This window comes from Seriola lalandi, unplaced genomic scaffold, assembly GCF_002814215.2.
Source record: "Seriola lalandi dorsalis isolate HSWRI2012SDOR001 ecotype SW California unplaced genomic scaffold, Sedor1 jcf7180002054866, whole genome shotgun sequence".
NCBI classification, from domain to species: domain Eukaryota; kingdom Metazoa; phylum Chordata; class Actinopteri; order Carangiformes; family Carangidae; genus Seriola; species Seriola lalandi.
The window spans coordinates 504580-531413 of NW_019525419.1; the positions used below are offsets into that span (position 1 = coordinate 504580).

Sequence of the window (26834 nt, forward strand, 5' to 3'; positions counted from 1 at the left end):
AACTACATTCATGATTTTATCTTTGAGTTGACCAAAGAGAAATATTCACCAGTTTTTCTATTTTTATCCATTAATATGTTTATCTGCAGAATAAAGAGCACTGTATTATGATTTGCTTCGTCCAAGCTTTCTCCGAGTCAGCAGCTTTGTATGCATTGTGTGTGGTTGTGTTCACAAGAGAAAATTAAACTCTGCACGCTGTGTGTGTGTGTGTGTCCTTTGTTTTCTCATTTTAAAACTGACATGCTTTGATAGATGCCCATGCATCTGGCCATTGACGCTGGTTGATAAACCTATGGATTTGGCAGTATAGGGATGATAGATCAGGCTTTAAATAACGCATGTCTGTAGATTCACACACAGGGCCAATATATGTGGGACCTCATCCCACTGCTGTCTGCTGTGATGAATGACTAGGGACGTCCCTATACTAACTAGCCTCCTTCGCTTCTCCAAAATCCACTCTCTTCTCTTGACTCTGACTGAAGCGTGCTGAGAGTGCATGTCTTGTGCAAACCACCATAAGCTCAATCAAAGTTAATCCTTGTTAATAAATGGTGTCATTATCAAGTTTCCGCAGCACATTTTCACCTACTTTCTTTTTAAATGTGCAGCACAAGTTATCAGTAATTAAATCACAGGTTAGAGTAAAATCATCCTCCTGGAAGAAGTCCGTGTTTTGCCCTCTGACCAGGGAGTTGGTTGGATGCACAAACACAACAGCCTGCGAGGAGGAAAGGCCTTGGAGGCAGTGCTGCACTTTGCTTTATCCATTACCCTAGTTATTACAGCACCTTCTTGGTGTCACGCGACCATGTATATACTGCACCAACATATGCTTTAGCCTTCAAAGGCTTTCAATGCAATGTATGCAGTAACATCAGTGCATTATGTAAGAGGGTATTTATATGTCCTGTAATTCATATTGCTTATTTGGATACTTCCATTTATCTTTGTGACTGTCTTGAAAAATATGGTTTGATCAGAAGCAACATACTTTTATGACACAGTTTGTGATTTGACTCCAAAATAAACTATATTTAGGGATTCTCAGTCCTGAGTGAACAAGTTGATACAAAGGGAAACCTTTGCTTGTACTCGGCATGCGGCACAGTCCTTGCTCAATGGACAGACATATATAAAAAAATTTAAAAAATTAATAAATATATAATATAAATATACAAACACAAACATAAATAGACATAGTGGACATAATAGCACAGATATGAGAAAGCGCAAGTGACCGACAAGCTAGTTTTCACATGGCTCAAGGTTTTACCAACCTAGACTCACCTGCTGCCATGAGGCCCAGGTATCCTATAGCGATGACCTATATCTGCTCCCTGAACCACAGCTTGACCTCCGAGTGTACCATCTAAGGATAGGTAATGGAAATGTTGAATTTCATAACCTTGCAGGTTGGAGACTTTTATCAATTATGACCCCAGCGGGAGACCTGCTGGAGCACTGCTCAGTGTGATTTGATTATGAGCCCCATCAGGACAGTGTTACAATCCACCCACTATTAATTAAACCTACGGGGAGATTCCATGTGGCCTCAGGCAGGGGATATGTGGATGCATACGAGCTGCAGTCTGTCCCAGTGTTTGTACACTTTTAATTGTGTCAATTAATTACTTCTCACAGTGAGTATCTGGAGCTTAGCCACGGGTGCAGTCAGGTTGCACCACTTATTTTGTTCTGCATCTTGATCATGTAATTTCCTGCAGCTCAGCAAAACTTGCAGTGCAGCTTGATGTAAGAAATCCCTTTATCCAACCTTATAACCCAGTCATTCTCCTGGAAAATGCAAACCATGGGACTTCCTTCATATTATAAACATTCAGAACAAAATTCAGTTTGTGGTGATATGAGAGAAAATGCTAATTTATTTAGCAATATGCATAAATTAAGTACAAAATGAATTCAAACACACAGGCCTCTTATAATGTTAAATGGTGTAATGTGTCACAGCCCCTCTGTTACTGCTACATTTCCCCAGTGTTTCCTGTTTGTTTTCCCTGTCTGTTTCCCTGTGTCTCCTCCTCTTTGTGTGGGTGTAGGTGTGTGTTTCTCAGCGGGGGCGTGGCGCAGCGCTGACTACCTGGCACACCTGTTTCTCATCACTCATCAAGCTCTGTGTAAGAACCCCGGCTCTACACTCACTCGTCGCCAGATTGTTCCGCTCTCAATGTGGTAGCTCTCCGGGCCACCGTCGGTCGCGTGAAAGAAACCTTATTTGATCGCTTGTCGTTGTTTTTTGGGGAAATACTCGCCGGTGTCTCTCCTCACTTCAGTCACTGCCTGAATCAATGTTGTGCCTGCTCCTGCTGAAGATCCACCGCCATTACCTGCCGCAGTACTCACCTGTCGTGTCCACGCCGAATACTCACCTGCATGTGCCGGCTTTCCACTTCCGCACGCCACAAGCCTCCACCTGTATCACCTGTGGCTGATAGGGGAGACCGGGTATGATTGTTACATGGGGTCAATTGTAACACAACCAATTTCACCAAACGTTGATAAGCAAGGAGTCATGTGATTATTTCAGTGTTTACCCACTTCCTCCCCGATCCCACATGCTGCTTGTCAGGGCTGGAAACAGACGCATGCAGATTCTGTAGAGAAAAAAATGATTTTGGGGTTAGACCACACTCGATGGCTGAACTGCCTCATTTATCACTGATAACAGACCCATGCCAGCAAAAACTACATCTAGGCACTTGGAGAGATGTACAAAGTATATGGATATCTGTTTTTGGATGTATCTGAAGAATAATAATAATAACCATGTGTGGTATCTGAAGGCAACTAAACTAAATAATTCACAAATTTGGGAAATAAGGCATGAATATGGCCGCAGTTTCTATTCTTGAAACGCAGCACTCTGTAATATGAAACATCAGTTTCATGAAGTTAGCTGCATTTCACCTTGTCCAACTAACTACTTGTTAACATGCAAAGAAGTGAGTAGCACTGCGGCAGGAGCAAAAGGTAGGGAAAAAGAAAACTGCTAATCTCAAAACTCTTTGACCAAAATGTATTTGTATCAAAAAAATACTGAAAGCTGACATGGATTTCCAATTTTGTTTACTTACTTCTTTTCAAAAGTATTCTAATTGAATTTAAAATTAAACATTCATGATTCTAACTTGTAACGAAGGAACACCTTGTATTTGACATCAACTCACAAGGTCTGTCATATTGTTGGAGTTTAGTTGGTGCCATTTGTAGTAAACAAATGTGGATACTTTGCATAAATGTTGGAGAACTCTAGCTAAAAAATTAAGTGAGTTATAGGTACTGAAGAGAAAAGTATCACAACCATACCATGGTCTCCCCTACTTTGGATTCTTGTTACTAACCGAAACATCTCAGAAATAAAAGCTGTTGAAGTTTATATCAACAAAAAATATAGTTCTCACCCATTTTTTTTATTTATTTTTTTTAAAGGTGTGCAAAAGTTATTCTTATTTAAATAGGACCCTTCTTAGAAAACTATAGAAGTATTATTTGAGAATGATAACGGCAAGATAGAAACTAATTGGCACTATATGAAGATACCATATTGGCTGCATGGCTATAAGGGCCCCTCACTGTCCATGTCCCACGCTGTCCTCTTACATAATGCAAAAGCCACATACAACTCTCAGTGCTTTACTCATCCAGACGAAAAGATTATGTGTACAGACTGGACAGGGGAAGTCGTTAAGTGGGCAGGGAGAGAAAGGAAGGAAGGGAGGGGAGGAAGGGAGGGAGGGAGGTGGGGCGGCTCCCTCAAAAAGAGAAGACTTTAAAGCCCCTGACAGAGCAGAGCAGAGGAGGGGGCTGCGGGATGTGACAAGAGTTCAGAACTGAAGCAGGCTGAGCGAGCCGGGAGCTGTCCGCGGTGCTGAACATCTGCTGCAGCTGCTGGACCATCATCATCATCATCCCTCTGTGTCTCTGATGACATGTCCTCACCTGTGACACCAGCCAAGAGAGTAAGTTCTCTAATCTGATTATCCTCCTCAGATTGTCACTGGATTGATGCCACAATCATCCTGTTGTTTGTTTGAAGAACTTGTGCATGTAACTTTGTGCTGTTGTGTAACTTACATGTCACATAATACCATGTGATCATTGTTGGTTCAGTCCTCTGTGGAAAATTCATATCAACAGTGTTTTAAAAGAATAAACACATTTAATGGATCCCTTATTTAGACAGGGATAACTCTGCTAACAACCACAGTATCACAATAAAACAGGCAATATTAATGTATTAAAAAAAAAAAAAAGGAGCTTGTGCTTTCTTTTCCACAGTTAAATTAGCCACTGAAAAATATTAGCTGTATACTCACTGACAGATTCATCTCTGTTCTTTGTGCAAACCTTTCACAATAGGTAGGTAGTTCTATGCACTGCTGTTGCTGCATGTTGTTAGATAATGTCCTGCATTGTTGTGATCTTACAGTGCTGTAGTTTAAGATGTTTGAAAAGAAGATAAATGAATTAAGTCATCTGGTTCCTCCTGTTTCCCTTTTTAATAGCAGATAGACAAAAGTTTAAAATGCCTGTCTTTAAATCTCTGAACTGATTTCACTAAGTTCTGTGATATATACATTTTATTGCGTATTGCGTAAACATTAGAAAGTTAGAAAGTCTCTGGGATGATATAAGCAGAGATCACTACCAGCAGGGAAAAAAAAGTTTTGTGTATGCTGAAATGTTGCATGAGGTTATTCACCGAACATTTTTAGATGTCATACAAAAGTTAGACAACAGAGTTCACTGCATTAACTGGATAATTGGCCTGTTGTTTTTGTTTTTTTAGGCTGGCAGGCCTACATACAGGGTTTACTTTATCTTTTCCGACAACACAATTTCACAGTTTTTATTTGAAGAAGTCCTTGACATTTTCAAAGCTGCTGTCATAATCCACAGGTATAAATGGGAGGTATAACAGTATAACAGCCATGAGGAACGCCATATGTCACTGTATGTGCACTGTCGTCAGTATTCATTGGCTTGGCTGTTTTGTGCTTTTGTAAATCTTACTTTTTTATTGCTGTTTTTAAATGGAAAACCGTGATTGTTTTTATGAAATTTTTCCCCATTTCACTTCCAATCAGGAGTCCGGTAATTAAAAATTAAGTTTTTACTTGTTTTTTTTTTCTGTTTGTGTAAATCAGACATGGTCAGTGTGATTTATCTGCTGCTTAGGAACCAAAGCAGGTCTCTCAATGAGGATCGATGAGCCATGAAATTGATGTTGCTCATTCTTTTATATATCATTCAAAACTGTATTTGCTTTGCTTCACAATGCAGCCATCCATCCCCGGCCGCAGCTCTGTGGTGTTTATGTGTTCCTTATGACCTTGGTTTAACCCTGCCGAGATTTTGAGTGACCTGGAGACACAGTGACCTCCCACGTCACCCAGATCTGCCACGGCTTCACATATCTGCTGTTTGCTTGTGAGTGAGAATGAATTTTTGAAATTTAGTGCTTCGTTTGACTCATTGATTTATAAGAGAAAGTAGGTGTAGGGATAGAAAATGCTGGAGCATAATTAATGTCATCTACTGCCACTTTATTCTGCCACTCCTACTTCATGGGAAAAGTGATATTACCATTAGTCGTATAACTAATTAAACAGCGCTAAACGTTAATGTGCAGCTGCTAATTTCCTTTAGCTGCATTAGCAACCTTGTTGTCAGTGTTTTACACTTACTGACTTATGCCTGTGTTATCCTGTTGTGTAAACTTCATGGCTACTTCATGGCTCTCTATTGACTATTGATTCTGTCTTGTTCGTTTAGCTCCCTTTCCCTCTGTACACACAGCTGATGTAATCACAGGCCATTTGATAATTGATACTGAGGCTGGCAGTTTCTTTCATTAGGACTTCAAGTCCCCTATTAAAGCTTCACTCGGCCCTTTAGTTCCATCATCTGGAGAGCAGGGGAAGCTATCAACGTGTCTTTGCAAGGATCGGTGGGGTGGCAAGGAGGGAGTCGAAGCCTCCTGGAATAGAATCTGCTGACTGGGGAGTGCACCTAGCGCAGGAAATGTCTCTCCACTCCTCGGCCCATTAAAGAGAGGCTACTGAGAGTGTTTCTGTTCAAGAGTGCAGCAACTCTCCAAGGGTTTCCTCCACATATTTCTCCTCCGTCATCAGTGTCTGATTTATTTATCTTGTACTATGCTGTACCTGAGTTCAGGAGAGAGATAGTACCTCTGCCTCGTCTCTGTTATGATCTAGCAAGAAAGATTAGAGGACTGGACAGGGTGTCTAATAACAGTTTTACAGCAAGATGTGTGTTGGCAGGGGCGATTCTAGGGGCTGTGGAACCCCTGAAAACATCTCACTTGGGGCACTGAAACAGTAAAAATCTATAGTCCTTGACATGTTCCAAAGCCCGTGTCTAGCTCTGAACCCCCTGAATCAATCTGACTTTTCCCTCCATTCAGCACTTTGCCTGCTGGTCGTCTTATCTTTGCTTTTTTTCTCTCGTAGGTGTCCTGGTGACTGATTCCCCAAATGAAAGGGTTCCTGGTGACTCAGGATAAAGATGAAGAGATAAAAATAGAACCATTCAAGTGATTTGAATCGTCTTCTGAAGCCCCACAACACGGATCATTTATAGCCTGCAAGCACTTTGATTGATCTATGGAACATCTTCAGCCACTCGACTGAGATTTATACTTCACTTTGTAATTACAATAAAGCGCCCTCTAGGGCTGCTATTGAATGACACTTAAATATTGACAAAGAAACCGAGGACAAATGATTTGAAGTTGAAGTGGTGAGCTCGGCTTTTGTATTGTTAGCCTATCTTGAGAGTGTATGTGTAAGAAAGAGAGAAAAAGATAGAGGGACACGTGAAGAGCAGCCAGTACAATCGAATCAAACATCGCTGAGCGTGCTACAGCTCACTGCTCAGCTCACCAGAGGGCTTATGAATATGTGCTACTGATTTTCCTTGTGTTATTTCTGCTGGAAGAAGTTCTCTGCCCGGTGGTTGTGGGAAACACTGTGGTTGAGTTCAGTGTGTTGGCAGCTGCCAGATTTCACTATGCGGTCTTCATCTTGGGTTTAGAAATCACACTCTGTGACAAAGATGACCCTGCGGTGCCGTGCCATGCCTGATATCATCTGACTGCAAAATAAAACATACACAGTAAAAAGTTTCACCCTTCAAAACATTCCCTCATTCCCAAAATGAGTGACACAAACTACTGGGTTGTGGACTATGAGCTCTCCTCTCCGGCTCCACCTGGGTTCCCCAGGGGCCCGACAGTGCTGCAACCCATGGCAGGGCACCCAGAGCAGGGAACAGCCCTGTGTTTCGTTGGCCTCCTCGTGCTGCTGCTGCTCTTTCTCCTCATTCGCTGCATCCGTATCTTGTTAGACCCCTACAGCAGCATGCCAGCTTCCTCGTGGACGGACCATAAGGAGGGGCTGGACAGAGGACAGTTTGATTATGCACTGGTGTAAAGATGAGGAGGGGGATGCATTTGAAAATCTGGGGAGGTTCTTTTCAGGGACTTTTGATTGATGATGTCTGTTCCATGCTCCACTAAAAGCTTCTGTTTCCAAAGTGTCATCTCCTGAAAATGAAAGAAATGACACTTTACAGTATATCTGTTGTTTTGTTTGGGTAATGGAAACTGTCAGTTGTCCTCTGCGAGATGAGAGTATCAAAACCATAAAACACAAGCTGTGTAATTAGGGAATATAGCGAGCCAGAGAGAGAAGGAATAACACAACAGAAGCCTTGTGTCCATTTTAATTTACAGTAACTACTGTGTTATTGGAGACTCATGGTGTGTATGATGTTACACTGCAGCTTTTATAGTGACAACCACAACAGGAAGACAACGATCAGTATCGCAGCATTACCTTATGACTCCTGTTTATCATGTCATTTTGTAATTGTATAATGTTTTTACAAATCCGAGGGCTGAATTATAAATAGAGAGCAGAGCTGCTGCAGCAGAGGTCCTGATTGAATAAAAGAGAAACTAAATGAGTTTAGGGAAGCCATGGAAGTAATTATACAGAACTAATGCGCACTGTTACTGCAGATTTAGAGACAAGACTCTAAACTTTAGATGTTGATTTATTGTTAAAAAGCTTTTATTTGTTTTAACTTTTTTTTTTTTTTTCAGGTACAGCTGAACCAAAAATTTAGAAGATGTCATATTAGTTTCTCTGAAACTGAAAACCTTTTCGTTCATTTTTAATGTGAACCATGCTGGATATTTTGTGATATTTGTATCACCTTTAAGATGATCCTCAGGTAAAATTATTTCTAACTAACCAAAGCCTCCATAATTTGAGGAAATCACTTTATTTACCTCCTGAAATTGAGCTCTAGCTGCTATTTGTATCACTCTATTTTAAATTCAGACTTGTCCTAAATGTCAATCTTTATTTCAAATCTAAGAGTCACTAATACATAACAGTTAATACAGCTTATTTTTCTTCGGGTTTTGCTGTTTCATGTCGCCATCCCTTTAAGAGGCTTATGAGGCTCAGTGCGAAGGGTCAGGGCCCTGGCTGAATGTGTCATGTAAAATTATGATTATGAAATGCATGTACACCAACTTCCTCCCCCTAATCCTTTACCCTTAAGCCCCATCCAGCGCATCCCAAAACTGTACAACAGTGCCTGTAAGAACATGGGAAAAGTTATTTCTATTTCGTACCAATGTTGTTTCTGCTCCTTTTGCCACTTGTTTTGTAATATAATTTTTGCCCTTATAATACTATAAAGTCCTTTGAAATGTGGCTCTGAAAAGCTCTTTACAAATAAGGTTTAGTATTGATATTTTACTCATTTGTTAAAAAGTTGTTTGATTCCTCAGTGGTGACCAGAAGACTGTTGTTGAAATACCAAACTGTTGTATATGGTTCTTTGATGTAGACTTAAATTAGATATTTTCCTAAAGTTTCGGGCAAGTGGCATAGAGTTTTTTTTAATGAAATAAAAGCTTTTTTCTAGTCCTGCTTTTAGAAAGTCTAATTACTTTACAGACCTGGAGACACAAGCGCAGCACATGGCACATACAAATATAAAGACGCATAAACTTTTAATTGAGCGCAGACTGTCCACTGCCCCTCAGATCAATATTAGGAAGATTTAGAGCAAATGAAATCAATCGAATAATCAATTGGAAGCTCGTAAAGAAACACAGTCAGTTGATTCACGAGGATCGGCACTCACAGAGTCAGATCAGCCACACCCCCCTCCAACATGAAATATATCCCTGCGCTGAGTGACATAGACCCTCAGGAGACAGACCTGTTTGGAGGAAACAAACATACATACATTGGTCTCAGACCACCTCATGTACATAAGCACAAACTTCATTATGAGAGGCAGGTTTGTCATAAAGCATAAATCATCACAATAAGAATAATACTAAACAAGAGTTTGGGATATTTTAAGTGATTTAGAGCTGAGTAAGAAGGACATGGACTCACATAGCCAAGACTGAGGTTTTCCTTCCTAATTGTTTAAAAACAGTTTCAGTTGTAGTTGTATAGTTTTTATAGTTCCCAAATGGTATTTAATGTGAGCTTTCCCCAAGTTCCATGTTTTTCAGTTTTCTCCTTCCAGGTAGATTTCCTCGAATGTCAGTTTGTGATCACCCTCTCTTCGTAACCTGACCATCTGGTGAGCTGCGACCCCTCCTGGATACTCAGAGAACTCCAAGTCGCTGTGGGATCAATTACTGCTCAGAAACACATGAAGAGAGGTTTTTGGTCAAACTCATTCAATCCACTTTTAAGAAAATTAATTTTTGTCTGTTAAGTGTGGATGGTGATAGGGGTGTGAGAGAGACATTAACACACATTGTTAGCCATGCTAACAGTGTGGTTCTGACAGCCTATTGTTAGAAAGTAATGTCTGTGCTCGCAAAGCTGGCTAACAGAGTCACACTATGCTAACCGCACTAAAACAGGCCTCTACAGTTTTAAGTTTATCAGGCTCCAACAGATGGTTGGAAGCACAGAGTAAAACCCCCACCTCATTAGTCCGGCAATTAACATCACAGATTTGTGCTTCACTGGGTTCCAACAATTTACTTCCTTGATAAACTAACAAAGGCTCTTATTTCCCATCGCCCCCTCACATACTGTATACACACACACACACACACACACACACACACACACACACACACACAGCTATGCAAATAAGGCTGAATCAAAAAGAAAAAATGAGCTCAAGCCCAACATGCATGGCAGCTAATGTTCTGTGTTACCATATGTGACACTTACTCTTACTACATATTCTACTACAATTATCATTATTATTATTTATTTGTACAGCATTGATCAAACACAGAAATTGACACATTTTACTTTTGCCAGATATTTAGACTTTTTGAGTAAAAAGTCTGTTACTGTAAAAGGTGGTGTTGCAGGCTCAGCTGAGAACAATAATTCTCACTTTCTTGTATTTCATGTCTGATCTTACAGAAACAAGGTGTCCGTGTTGCCATCTCAATTCATAGACATATAGACAAGACAGGTGCATACAGCATGCAAATACTTTCCTGAATATTTTGAATTATTTTGTGGTAATCATTCAGAAATGCACGTAAACACACATTTGCACATACACAGAACAACCCCCAACCACACATGCACACAAAAACAAAGGTTATACACAGTCCACACCACGACACATGCAAATCATGTTTGCATATCGTTAAACATACACAAACTCTCTCTCACTTTGCTGGGTCCTAATACACAGGCAGTCCTTTACACACATTCATTACACACTTTGCATATAAATGACTAAATAATGCACCAATGATTTAAACATAACACAGCTGTGATCCTGACTGAAATGCTCATCTGCATAACAGTAGTGATGTTATCAGCAGACAGCCGGCTTGTCTCCTGCCACAATACTATCAGCTGAGCGTGTTTACAGAAGAGGAGGGTGGTGGGAGGAGGATTGGCGTGTGTGTCTGTGGCTGTATTGGCATGGATTCAGGAGAAGTGTGTACCTCTGTATGTGTTTTAAGGAGGCGTGTGACATTATTATGCACACACTCACAGAGGTGTGTTTACCTTGAAACTACAAAGTCCTGGAAGCGTCCTGGATTGTTGCTGTGGGTGTAGGATAATTTCTTAGAGAGTGGTAACCTGGGAGAGGGCTGTTATAACCTACAGTGGAGTATAAGGAAATGTAATGAGATATGAGGTTGTTCCTGTTAAAGATGAGTCAATCATTTAATTTTTATCACGGAGTACAATTTCCGGCAGATTATAAGGAAATGTAACTTAAGAGCAAGACTATGTAATTTTTTTCTGAAAAGCTGCCAAAGCTGCAGTCAAGCTGTTAATGCTAAATGTTTAAATGTAGTATAACAGTAGAACAAGCAGAGAATTTAGGTTCATAAACTCAGTGTTAGTTAAACAGGAATATCTAAAGTTTGCTAACCTTAGCTAACAATAAGCCAGGTACCACTGATGAGGTAAGGCTGTAACATCAAAATCCCTGAGTGGGTTCGAATCCTTATGAATTCAACTTTTTCATTTGTATTTATTTTGTATTGTATCATTTGTATTCAAGGGACGAATATGTTATTTCTTCCTTCAAAAGTTTAATATCAGCAGAGACAGAACATGAGAACAAGGTGTTTTAGTTTTACATCAGTGAACTGAATAGAAAACCAGATGATATGTAAAACGTAATGGAAATGAAAAATTACACAGTTAACTGATAACACCAGATTATGGACTTGTGTGACTAAATATTACAAAGGCTGTTGTGACTGCTTAACTTATAGCATTTAAAGCCTAACTCAATATATTCATGATGAGAGTAAGTTTCAGGGCTAATATAATGCTAATTTTAGTCTAAACCATTAGGTTTTTTTTTTGTAACAACACGGAATAAAACACTGATGCTCAGTCCTTTCTTGCCCATGCTTAGTTAATGGGTCATGAAACAGTGGCTTTGAGCAGGAGACGCCCCTGGTTTTTCATTATCCACTCAACCATCAAGCTGCACCTTCCTGTTGGAGAAAGACTGAGAATACCGGAAGTCTTCAGAATAAAGGTACAGATAAATTACCTGTGGAAACCACTGCTGGGGATTGACTGTGCAGAACTGCGGAGAAATATGGATTAAAATTAATTGAAGTGATTTTTTTTTTGTGACAAAGTTGTAAATATTCCACGTATATATGTATACATATATAGTCGGTAAATATTTTATGATCGTGTCTCGTGCTCAGAAACATTACATCTACTTGCACAGGTTTCTTTGAGAAGTCGTTTTCATTTCGGTGCCTCAAATTGAACACCCCAACGCCCTTTACATATGGCTATTATTTTGACATTCGTAACTACAACTTCTGGTTATGGTGCCTAACTTGACGCCTGAACCGTGACGACTGAACGGTCCTCTTCTCTGGTGGCGTCGTTACGATTCAGTGGGGACCGAGGTACATCCCTGTCCAAAACAAAGCTGGAAGAAATTCACAGTTGAAGGTGGATTTTATCCTTCTGTCTGATCAGTCCTTTATTTCCATAGAGCTGCTGACAGGTGAGTTTCTACTCTGTAGAACATTTCTTTCAACTGTTTAAGTTGGTGGTTTCACTGTGAACGTGAATATACTGTTCTCCTAGACGCACTGCACTATTTGTTTTCTGTGTGCTTCACAGAAATAAGACGTGATATCCTGGGTAGAGGTGTACAATGTGTTTGTGGTACTTTTAGTTGAGTTTATGTTTTTTATTCTGGTGTTATAATAAGGTTTAGTGGTATTTGAAGCACTTTGTTTCAGAGCATTGTGAACTAAATGTGTGGTTGTTTTATGGCATTATTTACATAGTAATATTAATAAAGGATGTTCAAATGCATTGTTTATGGCTCTGCTGTGACCTATAAATGATTTTTATGGCATTTTATATTATATGATGTAGCTAATATGACACTATGCGACCCATAAGCTCTCAAGATGTTTACATGTCAATAGTATTCCCCCCTTTTTTTTTTTTTTTATCTCTCTCATGTTTACCAAATCAAATCCAAGTCCCACACTTCTCAGACTGGGTTTACCTGGCTGAGGCTTAAATATGCAGAAACCTCATCATCTTCAACATGTTTACTTTTACTTCTTCATTCCTTCCTACCCAGCCACAGCAGAATGGACCTGCTGCCTGACGTGTGGAGGCAGGACTACTGGCTTCCTCCAGGTGTCACCTGGAAAGACATGGATCACCTGGCAGACTCTGACCGACCGCAACCCCTGGACCTCCTCATAGCTCTGCCCCTAGCACTGGGCTTTGTTGCCCTACGCTTTGTGTTTGAGAGGTACAACACACCTGATCCCTTTGTTCTGTGAAGATGTTTATACAGGAAGGACCATTGTCCTCTGCAGTGGCGTGTGTGGCTTTGACAATTAAACACTTTGTCCTGCCTAACCTGAAATGATACTCACATCCCTCTTAAGAAACACAATCATCTGATGTTTTTTTTTTTACAATTGCAAAAGCCGGTATTATTTGAATTGGCTCCAAAATGTCATGCAGCATTTCCTCAAGCATCCAGTATCTACGGAGGTCATTGTATTTGTAAGAGGATATCAACTGTGGGGCAGTGAGCAGGTGTTTCGGCAGAGCAGGCATTGTTATCATCAGGAAAAAAGCCTTTGGGGACTAGAAGGAGAGAGACTGACAGAGAGAAAGAGAATGAAGGGACAGAATTAGGAGTGGTGTTGTCTAAACTGAAGATTTTCAATGGTTATTTTAAATAATTGTTATATTATTAAAAGTTATTTTACATTATAGCTATAGACCAAATTCTGTTTGCATGGAATGGTTTCTCCTCATCTGATTCTATTTAGTTTTACTTTGTTTTCCAATGTCAAATGAAACAGACACACATTTATATCATTCTTACACATTTCACAAAATATCACATATTATTAGATTGGAACATACTGTTCATATCTAAATTAATTTCACATCATGCTTGGTTATATATACATGCATATTCAAATACATTACATGAATGCGCGCTGGTTTAGAGTTGCTTTTGACTCTTAAATGGCTTATTATGTACAGTATGTAACTGGGGGCTGGTTCTCTGACTATCCCACAGTGGGTGTTATATCATCATTTGTGTTAGCTGTCCTTTGTTCTACCTGCCCCTAGGTTTTTTGCCCCACCCATGGGCAGATGTTTGGGTGTAAGGAATAGATTGCAAGTGACCGCTGCCCCCTCCCCAAAGCTGGAGTCTTTTTACACCAAGAGGAGCAGACAGCCGACACAGGTTAGTCTGACAAGGTTTCAACAGGTAATCAAACATGCTTTCTTGCCTGTTAATTACCTCACCAGCCCCCAGAATTATCTTGCTACCCCTAGGCTGAGAACTAGTAGACTAAACTACTTCACTGTATATAAAGTAGTTAAAACTAGCTCCACCCTGACCAGCTACAAATGTAAAATGCTACACACACTCATGCATCAGTATTAAAGATGTAATTATGTAACATCTAATAATGTATCAGACACAGGATAGTACTTAACACCAGCGTAACTTAACACCAGTTGCACACTGATTTGGTGAAGTTGAGAAAATCTGATGGAAGAGAAAATATTTCTCTTGCGTTCTCTTGTTTCAGAGTGAAATTGTTAGTTTGATGTCGCTGTGCGGTAAAACCCAGAGGCAGATTGAAACCTGGTTCCGTTGTCGCAGGAACCAAGACAGGCCCTGTCAAACCAAGAAGTTTGGTGAAGCTGCGTAAGTGCTTTCTCTCCACAACCCTTTCATTGCTCAGTTCACAGATGACTTCCCTCAAGAACACTTCCTCCACCACCCACTGCAAAAATCCAAAGCAGGCTGTGGAAAAAAAAACTAAGTATACAAGAATGACAACTGGAGAATGAGACGCCCCTTTCAAACTCTATTAACTGATTTATATTTTTATAGTGTCTGTCCTTCTCCTTCAGGTTTCAGAATATCTGATCTTATGCGTTGTGTTATTTTGCAGTTGGAGGTTCTTTTTCTACATCACAGCCTTTGTGGCTGGACTAGCCTGCTTGGTTGATGTGAGTATGAGTTTGAAAAAGCTTTACAAAAATAATGTAGAAATAAATTACTACTTTTCCTGCTAAAAAAAAAAAAAAACATCACTTGTAACTTCTCTACAGAGACCCTGGTTCTGGGACCGCAGCGAATGTTGGAGGAAGTATCCAGTACAGGTGAGAACAATACTTACACCACCTCACTGAGTTTACCTTGTTGAAATAGTTTTCAGTAATGTCTGTCTCTCTCGTCAGGAAAGTGAAGTGAGGCAAAATAAGATTACATTCCTACACGTAAGGAAAAAGCCACATGTAGTATGTGGAAGTTGTTGCATCCTATATATAGATAATCTTTGTATGTGTACTCTGACTGACATCTGAGTTTGAAAGAAAGAGATCGAATCTGCTTTAAAAAAGGAAATGTAAACAAGCACAATGTAGTGAAATCTGTTTCCTCATTCATATGACAGAGAGCAATGAACACCCTGTTAAATTTTTATTTAAATTCATTTACTCATCTTCTAGGTAAATAAATCTAAACGAGCTGTAGCTGTAGTAGTTGAAGTGTATTTGCATAACTAAAACTTTAAAGCTAATGATTATTATTATTATTATTAATAATAATTCATCTGCCAAGTATTGTCTTGATTAAGCAATTAACTGTTTGGTCAATAAAAAGTCAGAATTTGAAAACTACACATTCCCAAAAGTGACATCTTCAGGCATCTTCCTTTGTCTGACGAACAGTCGTAATGATAAAACACAGTCTCATTGTGAAACTATTGTTATAGCAGAGGATGGTTTCGATCCATCGACCTCTGGGTTGTGGGCCCAGCATGCTTCCGCTGCGCCACTCTGCTACACATCTCATACATGACTCAAAGCCACATTACCTGTCTTGAGGCAGTTTCCTTATCCATTAGGTCACTAGAACCAGTAAATGTATGGGTTATTGATTAAATAAAGATTATCAAAATATTTACAGATTCATATTCTGTCCATTGACTAATGAATTATTCAACTAATCATTTTCAGCTGTACTTGCCCTTTCTTAAAAACAATGTGCTTTATAAACAACATTTGATGATACAAATTGTTACAGAAAAGATGAACTACAGCTCCCAACTGATCTTTCTAATTGATACTTTGAGTTTTATTTAGTAAAAATGCTTCAAACTCTCCAGCTGTTAATCAGTGTTGGCTGATATGGCTCTATTTGTGGACCACAAGTAAACGTTCAGGTGTTTGTGAATCACTTTTCATTGACTTTTTATAATAATAACAACAATGTTTGCTCCACAGCCCATGGAGAGAGCTCATTACTGGTACTACATGTTGGAGCTGGGTTTTTATGGCTCTCTGCTGCTGCGGATCTCTGTTGACATCAAGAGGAAGGTGAGGACCTCAACATTCATTCATTCAGTCATTAATCTAATACAACTGTCTCCCTCCCGGTTAACAACACAACACATTTGTCCTTTAGAGAAGTACGCAAATAAAGATGTTAAAGAGAACCGATTTTATACATCACTTGTGATTCAATGAGAAACTTCTTTATGTGTCACTTATTAACAAGTGGTTAATAAGTGACTATAAGGAGGAGAATGTTAAATTATTCTGTTGACATATGAAGGGCATTATGTTCTACTGAGTAGATACTACGTATATGTTTGCTTTGCCAGGATTTTAAAGAACAGGTGATCCACCATTTGGCCACCATCTTCTTGCTTAGTTTCTCCTACTGTGCCAACTACATTCGCATCGGCACGTTGGTCATGCTGCTTCACGACTCCTCTGACATCCTGCTTGAGGTAACTCGATGTAACTGTGGTTGGACTCAAAAGAACAACTTGTACCTTCAGAGTCCTGTGTCATCAATTCACGCTCTAGAGCCATAGCTTAACAGACACACGGGACCTTACAAATAAAATTAGTCTCTCCAGAGCATGTGACCATGGCTTCATCTCCCCATTGGCCATTTTTCTGGCTCTGCGCAGACGCAACAAAATGAGAGGAGCTGACTGTCTGAATGTTGTAAGCTGCACTCAGAGGTTCACGCTGTGCTTGAGGCTGTTCTTATAAAATCTATCTATGTAGTGTCCTGCAGGAAGCTGAACTTATTTCGTCAGGCAGATCCTGTGACTGAGTCCTGATAGCTAAAAGCACTTCAGAAGCCTGAGGTGACCTTTGTTTACCTGTGCAAAACAAATGACGCTACATGAGAGATGGGTTAAACACAAAGACACAGTAACTATACATATCCTTGTTCTGTATTATGTGGAGCTCTGCTTATGACACAGACTCGTTTTCATCATAATTGAGCTGAAGTTAATTTGTTGACGACATGTTTCCTGTTTCTCTGTTATCCTGAGTCCTGTGTGGGCTCAGTAACTCTTTTTGCATAATTCTTCAACTAAGTTTTTTCTCAATGTGGTGAGGCCACTTCATGTGGTTTGTATTGTGTGCTTGATTTAATCAGTCATATCATATTCAATCATAATCATATTTTTCCAGTCCGCCAAGATGTTCAACTACGGCACTGGCTGGAGGAAAACGTGTGACACACTGTTCGTCGTCTTTGCTGGGGTCTTCCTTGTGACTCGACTGGTGATTTTCCCCAGCAAGTACGTTTTTCTCCTGAGATGTTTTTCCAGTTTTGTGAATTAGATGCTTAACTACTTAATGCAGCATGGGTGACTCTGATTATGTGATTGCTTGCAGAATCATCCATACCACCCTGGTCTTGTCCATGGAGGTCTTTGAACCCTTTGTCGGCTACTACTTATTCAACACCCTGCTGATGGTGCTGCAGGCTCTTCACATCTTCTGGGCTGGCTTAATCTTGCGCATGGTCTATAAGTTCCTGAAAGGCAAGGTGAGAATCAGGGAGTCAGTTGACGCTAAGTTTTCAGCTTTGTCACACATGTTTAAACCTTGTATCTGCTTCTGCCCGCAGCTGGAAAAAGACGAACGCAGTGATGAAGAGAGTGAGGCAGAAGAAGAGGAGGAGGATAAGGGAGGAGAGGAAAATGTGGATCGAGATGGAGATTATTGTTGGGAGAGAAGCAAAGACACCCTGAACTCTAAACTGTCTATGCTGACCAACAGCTGTGTCCTAAATAACTTGACGAATCACAGGGCATCCGTAGCTGACAGAATGCGTAAAGCTCAGTAGAGACTTGATGTTTTTACATTTCGCCCCGGTTTTGCTATCTCAGTCATATACAACAGTGCTATGGTTTATATATCAAATGATATAAGATCACCCTCTACACTACAAGTATTTCATGCTGATGGGACTCATTAGACAAGTAAAGGGGTGAGAGTTTAATTGTTAATCATTGTAAAAGTGCTGACATAGAAGAGGATGGTTTCCAACACACTTCTGATGCACCACTCCCTGGCTTAGGAGGCCAAAGCCTGATCCATTAGGCCACTGGGGCTGTTGCAGCTGCTGGGGAGCCACTGCGCACAGGTCGGCATTCAGTGGTAGTAACACAGACATTATAATCTTTTTTTATTCACTTTTCAATGGACAGGAATGACAATCTTTGTGTGAATTCAAGAAATTATCAAACTGTTCAGTGCCTACTGACATACACTGCAGACTGTTTTTACACTGTTTTTCATTGACTTCACAGAGGAGATACCTGACAACAAAAAAAGTGATTGTAACTAAAAAATAATAAAAAACAAAACAAAAGCTGTAGTTTGTTGTAGTTTTCTGAAGTAACTTGCAGTGTAGACATAAGTGTTTGTTTAATGTTGTGAAATAATGAAATTACACATGCAGTAGACATTTAAATGCTGGAAATAAAGTTGTCATTTTACTCTTTCTATGTCTCTTGGGATTATTTAAGACAATGAAACAGTTTTGATATGATTCAGTAAAATTGCATTGTTTGATTCACAGCTCTTTTAAGTCATACATACTCAGTCCATCACTAGACATGTTTGTAATAGTTTACAAGTAGCTAAAACTATACCATTATAATTCAGCTTTTTGTATTTCACAAGTTGTATTTAGTCGAGGCATTTAACCTTTGCTGTTAATAACATGAAGCATAGCAGGTTCAGTATTCCCCACAGACATACAAGCGACACAGTAATGCATGTTTTTATGAATTTTATAGTACCATTATTACTTATAATTTGCTGATAAATAAATGTGCCTACATCACGTGTAACCACAGACTGTGAAACTGTGTCATTTCTTCTGTGCCACAGTACCATCTGGTGGCTCGTGCTTGGTGCTTTCCTCAAAGCTTTATAGTCCAGCTGTAATGGGTGTTTTTTATTAGTGTCAGCGATGATGGGATAGAGTTTAGTTGCGTACAATAACTGTTTGTTTGATGAAATAAACCAAAATAAAGTAAGTAAGGATGGAGCCGCTGTAATCGCAATCAACGATCTTAATCTCCATCTGCATTGATTTCGCTAAGATTTTATTGTGAAGGTCCTGACCGGAAGTTGTGATTTTTATCTTCCGCTGCTGTGACGCCTTCTCCGGATGTTTGCTCGCCGCCATTGTAGACCTACAATGCTGTTTACAAATTGTGTTGCAACTAATCTGATTTGTTGCTCAGTTCATATGGAGCATACATTTGGACAGCGCTGTTATTTCTTCCCGAGAGGCTTTATATAAGTGTTTTAATTAGAAAGTTCAGTCGCTGCTAACCAGCTAGCTCTGGCTCGCTCCACCTCGGCTGTCCTGCCTGCAGCAGGTCTCGGGTTAACAGCGACTGAACTTTTAAATTTAAAAATATAGCAGCTTTTAATCTTTACGATTCAACTGAAAAGTAAACCAAGTGCCAAAGTAAAATCATCCATAATGTAAGAGTTAGATCGCCCACCCTTTTGTGAACATATGTACGTTAGGTAATCAGCAGACGACGCTGAAGTTAGTTTCCGATTCGGCAGTGAAGGGGAAAGTGAAGAGGATTTAACTAAACCCAATCCTCCGTTTATTGCACCTCTTACTGCATCTAGACCACATAAGACCAGGTCTAGATCTAAAACCACTGGACCCAGACTTGTCAAATGTGTTGTAGATTAAACCCCCGAGAGCCTAAAGACTCTTTAAAATACAGTTTCTGATTTGTGAAGCCTTTATTCTATAACAGTTCACTGTTTTTTTCTGCATTTGCCGAATCAGAAGCCAACTTCAGCGTTTTAAGCAGCAGAAGTTTTAAATGAATGATGAATTGATCTTTTGTTCTTTTCATAGACAGCAGACAGAGAGTAGTTTGATTTATAGTCCTTCTTTCACTTAAAGGGAAACTTAAAAAAAAATCCTTTCCAGGATTCCTGAACCTGCAGTTGGAGCTGTGTGAGGCCAGCTCCTCTGAAACTGATGGGAGGTTCGTGCTTAACTTGCACCTGACTGCGTTAATCATGGTAAGTGAAATGAATTTCAAGTTTTAAAAAAACTTATTCAATACAGTATTGTGAAAGCAAATGTCCTGATTTTCACTGCAATGGAAAGTTTATTTTATTAAGTATAATTATTTGTTTTCATAGGGACTCCAGAGCCCACCTCAGGCCAGTAGCACCTTATGGTCCCCTACAACTAGAAAGAATTGGTAAGTCATGGGCATTACCACATCTGTATGAATTAAATAAAGAGTCAAAAGGATTTTGAACTTGTAAAGTGATGTTCACAAATAATTCCAATTGTAGTTGTAAATCAACCTTTGTAAACCTGTAAAATAAATCTCATGTTTGTACGTGTGAAGACGTGTAGAAGAGACTTGTATTTGTTAAAAGACATTGTGATTAAAATTTTTTAAGAAATGACATAAGTGGTGGGGTAACACAACGACACTGAAAGAAGTGCTTTTGTCAATGTCTGTGTACAGATAAAGTGCAGAAATCGGATTGGATTCTGCTTTGTGATTGGATTGTCCTTGTCCAGCTAGATTCAGGTGTAAAAATAGGAGTCAAAATACTACTACTACTAATTTGCTACACATTCCAACAGAATTGTATCATAAACTAGAGTGAAATCCATCAGCATATTGTGGTTGTTTTAAAAGCTGTATAGCTTTGGTCCATAAAGTGATACATCAGAGTTGTCACTGAATTGTTCCTCATTACTTCATCATTATGTCACAATGAGTTCCTTCACAACAAATCAGAGACAGCAACTTTCCAAACAAGTATTTTAATTATAATATTCAAGCCAAACACACTGTGTGTATGTGTGTGTGTGTGTGTGTGTGTGTCTCACATCCACCTTATTTTTTGATTCATTAGTGATGACAACTTAAAAAAATAAGTGTAATAAACTGATTCATTTTAACTCATCTTAATCATTTAACCATGGATCTTTGTGGAAAGGCAATTACACAAAGTACAAACTGTTAGCTAGGGGAAAAGCAAGCTTGCTAGCATTGTACATTGATGAATGCATTAAATGATTTCATTATAAGACTGCAAAATAATAAAATGTTAAATGATAAAGGGAAAGAATACTTTCTAAATGCATTGTATGTCTAATTGATTGATCTGTCAAACAGACATCTCTTAGTATTCTTTCTTAACAGGTGCTTCCCACCAGGGAGTTTCTCTACGATGAGGTGTAATTCAGGCAAATTTTAGTTGCCTGAAGAAGACAAGTAAAGTTTATCAGAGTTTATTATGTTCTTACAGCTGCTGTAAGGGGGCAGAGGAGTTGGCCTTCCTCATCCAGAATCTCCACGTCACCCTGGATGTCCAGTTGCTGGATTCTCTATAAATCCAGGACATATGGAGTACACAGAGGTGCCACCTCAGCTGCATTCAGGACCCACCAGGTGTGCAGCTGTACACAGAGAATGGTAGACTGACCATGGTTGGTTTCCACCTTAACCAGTTCATCCCAGGTATATGCGTATGTCTCATAGCTTGTGATTAAGTGTATTGTTTATTATCATTTCATCCAAACATAAAATTAATTTTTGATCCAAAACCTTTTTCATCGAGCCAGTGCCAAGTTCTTCCAAGCTCCTGGCAACACCTGCCAGAGCAGGACAAACGGTGAGTTGTCTACCCTCCCAGAGAGGCAGCCCAGGTGACAGTTCAAGAAGAACACCTCCTGTTCTGGGAAGCACAGTCTCTAGAGGTAAGATTCACTTCAAATATCTCTGTTTCCTCTAATGAATATCAGATCTATATCAACATACACTGCTCTCTATGATTATCTTTCAGCTGTCTTCTTGGATTGAACTTGGCCCAGGGATAGCTGCCTGGTGGAGGCCATTTGCAGCGAGCTCTTCCATCTTTTTCCGTGTGGCCACGTGGACCATGAGGACTTGATGGTCCCTCATCCTTAAGGACTGGGTGGTCATTAGAAAGCCAAGTGCTGGCCAGCCCGAGGTTGAAGGCTCAGACCAACTTCCAGCTCTTTGAATCAAATTAAGGACTCAGTGGTAAGAGTTTGTCATAAAGCTGTATTATAATCTGTACTTTGATTTATCTTTTAATGAAAGCTGAAAATCCTAAAACAGTCTGTGTTTGTCTGTGTGTTCCAGGTGCTGGCCAGACTCTGCCTTCAGCAAAGGGGCTGTCCTTGGTACAGGTGGGCTTTAACTTTAATGTCCCAGAGGAGCAGCCTGGGCCCTTCAGCAGGGGTCTGCCTCCTCCAAACGACGAAAGCCTGGCCCCTCATCTAGCGCTGTTGGTCCTCCCCTCGCTCCAGTGCCGCTCCTCCCCTCTTCTGTCCAGCCCCCTCCTCTGCCTGGACTACGTGTACTCAAGACCAGAGCCTACAGGAAGAGGAAGGCGGCTGAAGCTGCTGTGGCAGGGCATGGTCCACTGCCAGGAGGAAAAACCTGCTGGCAGCCAACATCACACACCTGCAGCATGTGTGGCCAACCCAAAAGGATTGACACTGACCACACTCATATTGCAGTGGTGTCACACTGTGAGACTGTTAGTGGAAAGACTGCAGAGGTGTGGAGGGAAGAGATGAAGGACAACTTTTATTTACATTAATTTACATTATTATTATTATATTTTATTTGATGCATTTGGACTGGTGTTTGTGTCAACTGATGTCTTATGATGATCTCAGTCCAGTTTTCCCTCTCTTTTGGCCTATTTATGGTTTATTTCTTTCAAATTATGTCTACCTTAAATTAATCTTCACTTGTTGGTTTATTTGACCTAAAACTTGTTACTAAAGCAAATTGTTTTAATTTAGAACCAGAAGTAGTTAAGTTGTATCCTGTATTTAATTATGTTCTTAACAGGATAAGCAGAACCCTGGTGAATGTTTGAGAGAGATTCCTTTGTTTCTTTGGATGTCTTAAGAATGTAAGATGTTTTAGTTACCCTTTCTATATTATTTTTGTGGTATTCATGGCAAGGTATTTACTTTTGTTTGTTGTATAGAAGAAAACATCCATCCACCCATTCTATCAACAATTCCTTGCTGAATTTCCTGAACAAAATAAATGGTTAAATGGCTCTTAGATCCACGTGTTTAATGTGTATACCACTCAGAGGCTCTATGGTGCAGTTATGTAAAAGAGCATAGGCTCTTTACAGTCTTTTTACAATTATATTTGTAGCAACTATTCTGACCAGAAATTAACCACCCAGCTGGATCAAGAATTCAGTTCAGAGTAAATAACTTTTATATTACAAATAAGAAGTGTGACGTCCAATTAGTCTACATTACCATCTGTGGTATGGCTTGACTTAGACTACACATATAAACAACCATAAATACACAGACCTAATAGATGGCTCCAAGAGTATTATATTATTGTTACTTTGAAAATATTTCTAAATAAACGTATCATTCCACAATCTTCGCTTTTTTTGAAATCTTTATTGTTATTGATGGTTCATTTTGCATTACATGACTTGTGACATGTATGAAGGAAATAACATAATTGCAACACTTTATCAATAAATAATTGTGGAGTACTCATACTGGTTAAACTTTCAGTTTCAAAAGTCAAAACAATAAAAACTCAACATTAACTTGATTAATGTTAATGACAGAATTCAGTTGAAATCAATGAATGCACCCAAAATACAATTTTGTTATGAGAACATTTCTGTTCTAATCCTGTTATCTATATGATGTACACACACTCAAGTGAAGTTTTTATACAAAAAAAGCCTCACTATACTATGACATTTTTATGACTTTTTATGCCTCACTATACCATGACATTTTTATGGATTTTAATCCTTATTATACTATGACATTTTTTTTGACTTTCTATGCCTTACTATACTACAACATTTTCATGACATTTTATACCTTACTATACTATGACATTTTTATGACTTTTTATGCCTTACTATACTATAACATTTTTTTGACTTTCTATGCCTTGCTATACTACAACATTTTCATGATGTTTTATACCTTACTATACTATGACATTTTTTTTTAACTTTCTATGCCTCGCTATACTATGACATTTTTTTGACTTTTCTATGACTTGCTATACAATTACATTTTTTTGACTTTTTAAGCCTTACTATACTGTGACATTTTTTTGACTTTTCTATGCTTTACTATACTATGACATTTTTATGACTTTTATGCCTTACTATACTACGACATTTTCATGACGTTTTATACCTGTGGCAATTTTTTTGACTTTTCTATGACTTGCTATACTATGAAATTTTATTTTTACTTTCTATGCCTCGCTATACTATGACATTTTGTTTTTACTTTTCTATGACTTGCTATACTATGACATTTTTTTGACTTTTTAATCCTTTCTATACTATGACATTTTTTTTAGTTTTTATGACTTACTATACCATGACATTTTTTTTACTTTTATGCTTTGCATTTTTTTTTACTTTATATGCCTTGCTATACTATGACATTTTTTTGACCTTTTATGCTATATTATAGAATGACACTTTTTTTCACTTTCTATGTCTTACTATACTATGACATTTTCATGACTTTTTATGCCTTACTATACTATCACATTTTTATGACTTTTTATGCCTTGCTATATTATCACATTTTGATGACTTTTTATGCCTTACTATACTATGATATTTTAATTACTTTTTATACCTTACTATAATAAGACATTTTTATGACTTTTTATGCCTTACTATACTAAGACATTTTTATGACTTATTATGTCTTACTATACTATGACATTTTTTAAAACTTTTTATGCCTTATTATACTATGACTTTTTTTTTACTTTCTATGCCTGACTATACTATGACATTTTTATGACTTTTTATGCCTTACTATACTACAACATTTTTTTTTGACTTTTCTATGCCTTGCTATACTATGACATTTTTATGACTTTTTATGCCTTACTATACTACAACATTTTCATGACATTTTATACCTTACTGTACTATGACATTTTTATGACTTTTTATGCCTTACTATACTATGACATTTTTTTTTACTTTTCTATGCCTTGCTATACTACAACATTTTCATGACGTTTTATACCTTACTATACTATGAAATTTTTATGACTTTTTATGCCTTGCTATACAATGATTGTTTTATAGCTTTTTAAGCCTTATATTACTATATTGGTTTCATGACGTTTTTATGTCTTACTATAGTACTTTGTTTTTCTGACTACTTATACCTTAATATACTATGACATTTTTTTTACGTTTCTATGCCTTGCTATACTATGACGTTTTTATGCCTAACTATAGTATGACGTGTATTATGCCTCACTATACTTGGGGTTTTTTTACTTGTTATGCCTTCCTATACAATACTATTTTTATGACTTTTTATGCCTTACTATACTATGACATTTTTATGACTTTTTATGCCTTACTATACTATCACATTTTTATGACTTTTTATGCCTTGCTATACTATGACATTCTTTTGACTTTTTGTGCCTTGCTATACTATGACATTTTTTTTTACTTTCTATGCCTCGCTATACTATGACATTTTTTTGATCTTTTATGCCTTACTATACTATGACATTTTCATGACTTTCTATGCCTTACTATACTATGATATTTTAATGACTTTTTATGCCTCAGTATACTATGACATTTTTATGACTTTTTATGCCTTACTATACTATCACATTTTTATGACTTTTTATGCCTTGCTATACTATGACATTTTTTTTATCTTTTATGCCTTACTATACTATGACATTTTTTTTTGACTTTCTATGCCATACTATACTATGACTTTTTTTAACATTTCATGCCTTGTATTTTTTTTTTGACTTTCTATGCCTTACTATACTATGATATTTTAATGACTTTTTATGCCTGACTGTAATAAGACATTTTCATGGCTTTTTATGCCTTACTATACTATCACATTTTTATGACTTTTTATGCCTTGCTATACTATGACATTTTTTTGAGTTTTCATGACTTACTATACTATGACATTTTTTTGGGCTTTTCTATGCCTTGCTATACTATGACATTTTTTTTTGACTTTTTATGCCATATTATACCATGACATTTTTTTTACTTTTATGCTTTGCATTTTTTTTTTACTTTCTATGCCTTGCTATACTATGACATTTGCATGACTTTTCATGCCTTACTATACTATCACAATTAATGACTTTGTATGCCTTACTATATATATAACATTTTGATGACTTTTTATGCCTCACTATAATAAGACATTTTTATGGCTTCTATGCCTTACTATACTATGACATTTTTTGATACTTTTCTATGCCTTGCTATACTATGACATTTTTTTGACTTTTCTATGCCTTGCTATACTATGATGTTTTTATGAGTTTTCATGACTTACTATACTATGACATTTTTTTGGGCTTTTCTATGCCTTGCTAT

General features: G+C 38.2%; 2 protein-coding genes and 1 long non-coding RNA gene across 7 annotated transcripts; all 3 read left to right on the top strand.

The window, feature by feature from the left end:
• The first annotated feature begins 3842 nt into the window (after positions 1 to 3842).
• On the top strand, positions 3843 to 8968 carry ctxn1 (cortexin 1). The gene is made up of 2 exons (XM_023428077.2): positions 3843 to 3983; positions 6498 to 8968. The coding sequence occupies exon 2, from the start codon at positions 7203 to 7205 to the stop codon at positions 7476 to 7478; it is 276 nt and encodes a 91-aa protein (XP_023283845.1). The 5' UTR covers positions 3843 to 3983; positions 6498 to 7202; the 3' UTR covers positions 7479 to 8968.
• Positions 8969 to 12293: 3325 nt separating this feature from the next.
• On the top strand, positions 12294 to 18879 carry LOC111671075 (ceramide synthase 2-like). The gene is made up of 11 exons (XM_023428070.2): positions 12294 to 12558; positions 13153 to 13329; positions 14172 to 14289; positions 14642 to 14760; positions 15011 to 15068; positions 15171 to 15221; positions 16347 to 16439; positions 16727 to 16855; positions 17559 to 17668; positions 17766 to 17919; positions 18001 to 18879. The coding sequence occupies exons 2-11, from the start codon at positions 13163 to 13165 to the stop codon at positions 18217 to 18219; spliced, it is 1218 nt and encodes a 405-aa protein (XP_023283838.1). The 5' UTR covers positions 12294 to 12558; positions 13153 to 13162; the 3' UTR covers positions 18220 to 18879.
• A 665-nt stretch (positions 18880 to 19544) lies between these two features.
• LOC111671070 (uncharacterized) lies at positions 19545 to 23492 on the top strand. 5 transcript variants are annotated; one of them, XR_002761905.2, is made up of 7 exons: positions 19545 to 19922; positions 20347 to 20441; positions 20565 to 20626; positions 21696 to 21907; positions 22012 to 22146; positions 22233 to 22453; positions 22556 to 23492. It is a non-coding gene; the product is annotated as an uncharacterized LOC111671070 (long non-coding RNA). The 5 variants fall into 5 exon arrangements; XR_002761907.2 differs by having other exon boundaries at positions 19545 to 19913; XR_015438582.1 differs by having other exon boundaries at positions 19545 to 19877; positions 20320 to 20441.
• Positions 23493 to 26834: the final 3342 nt, after the last annotated feature.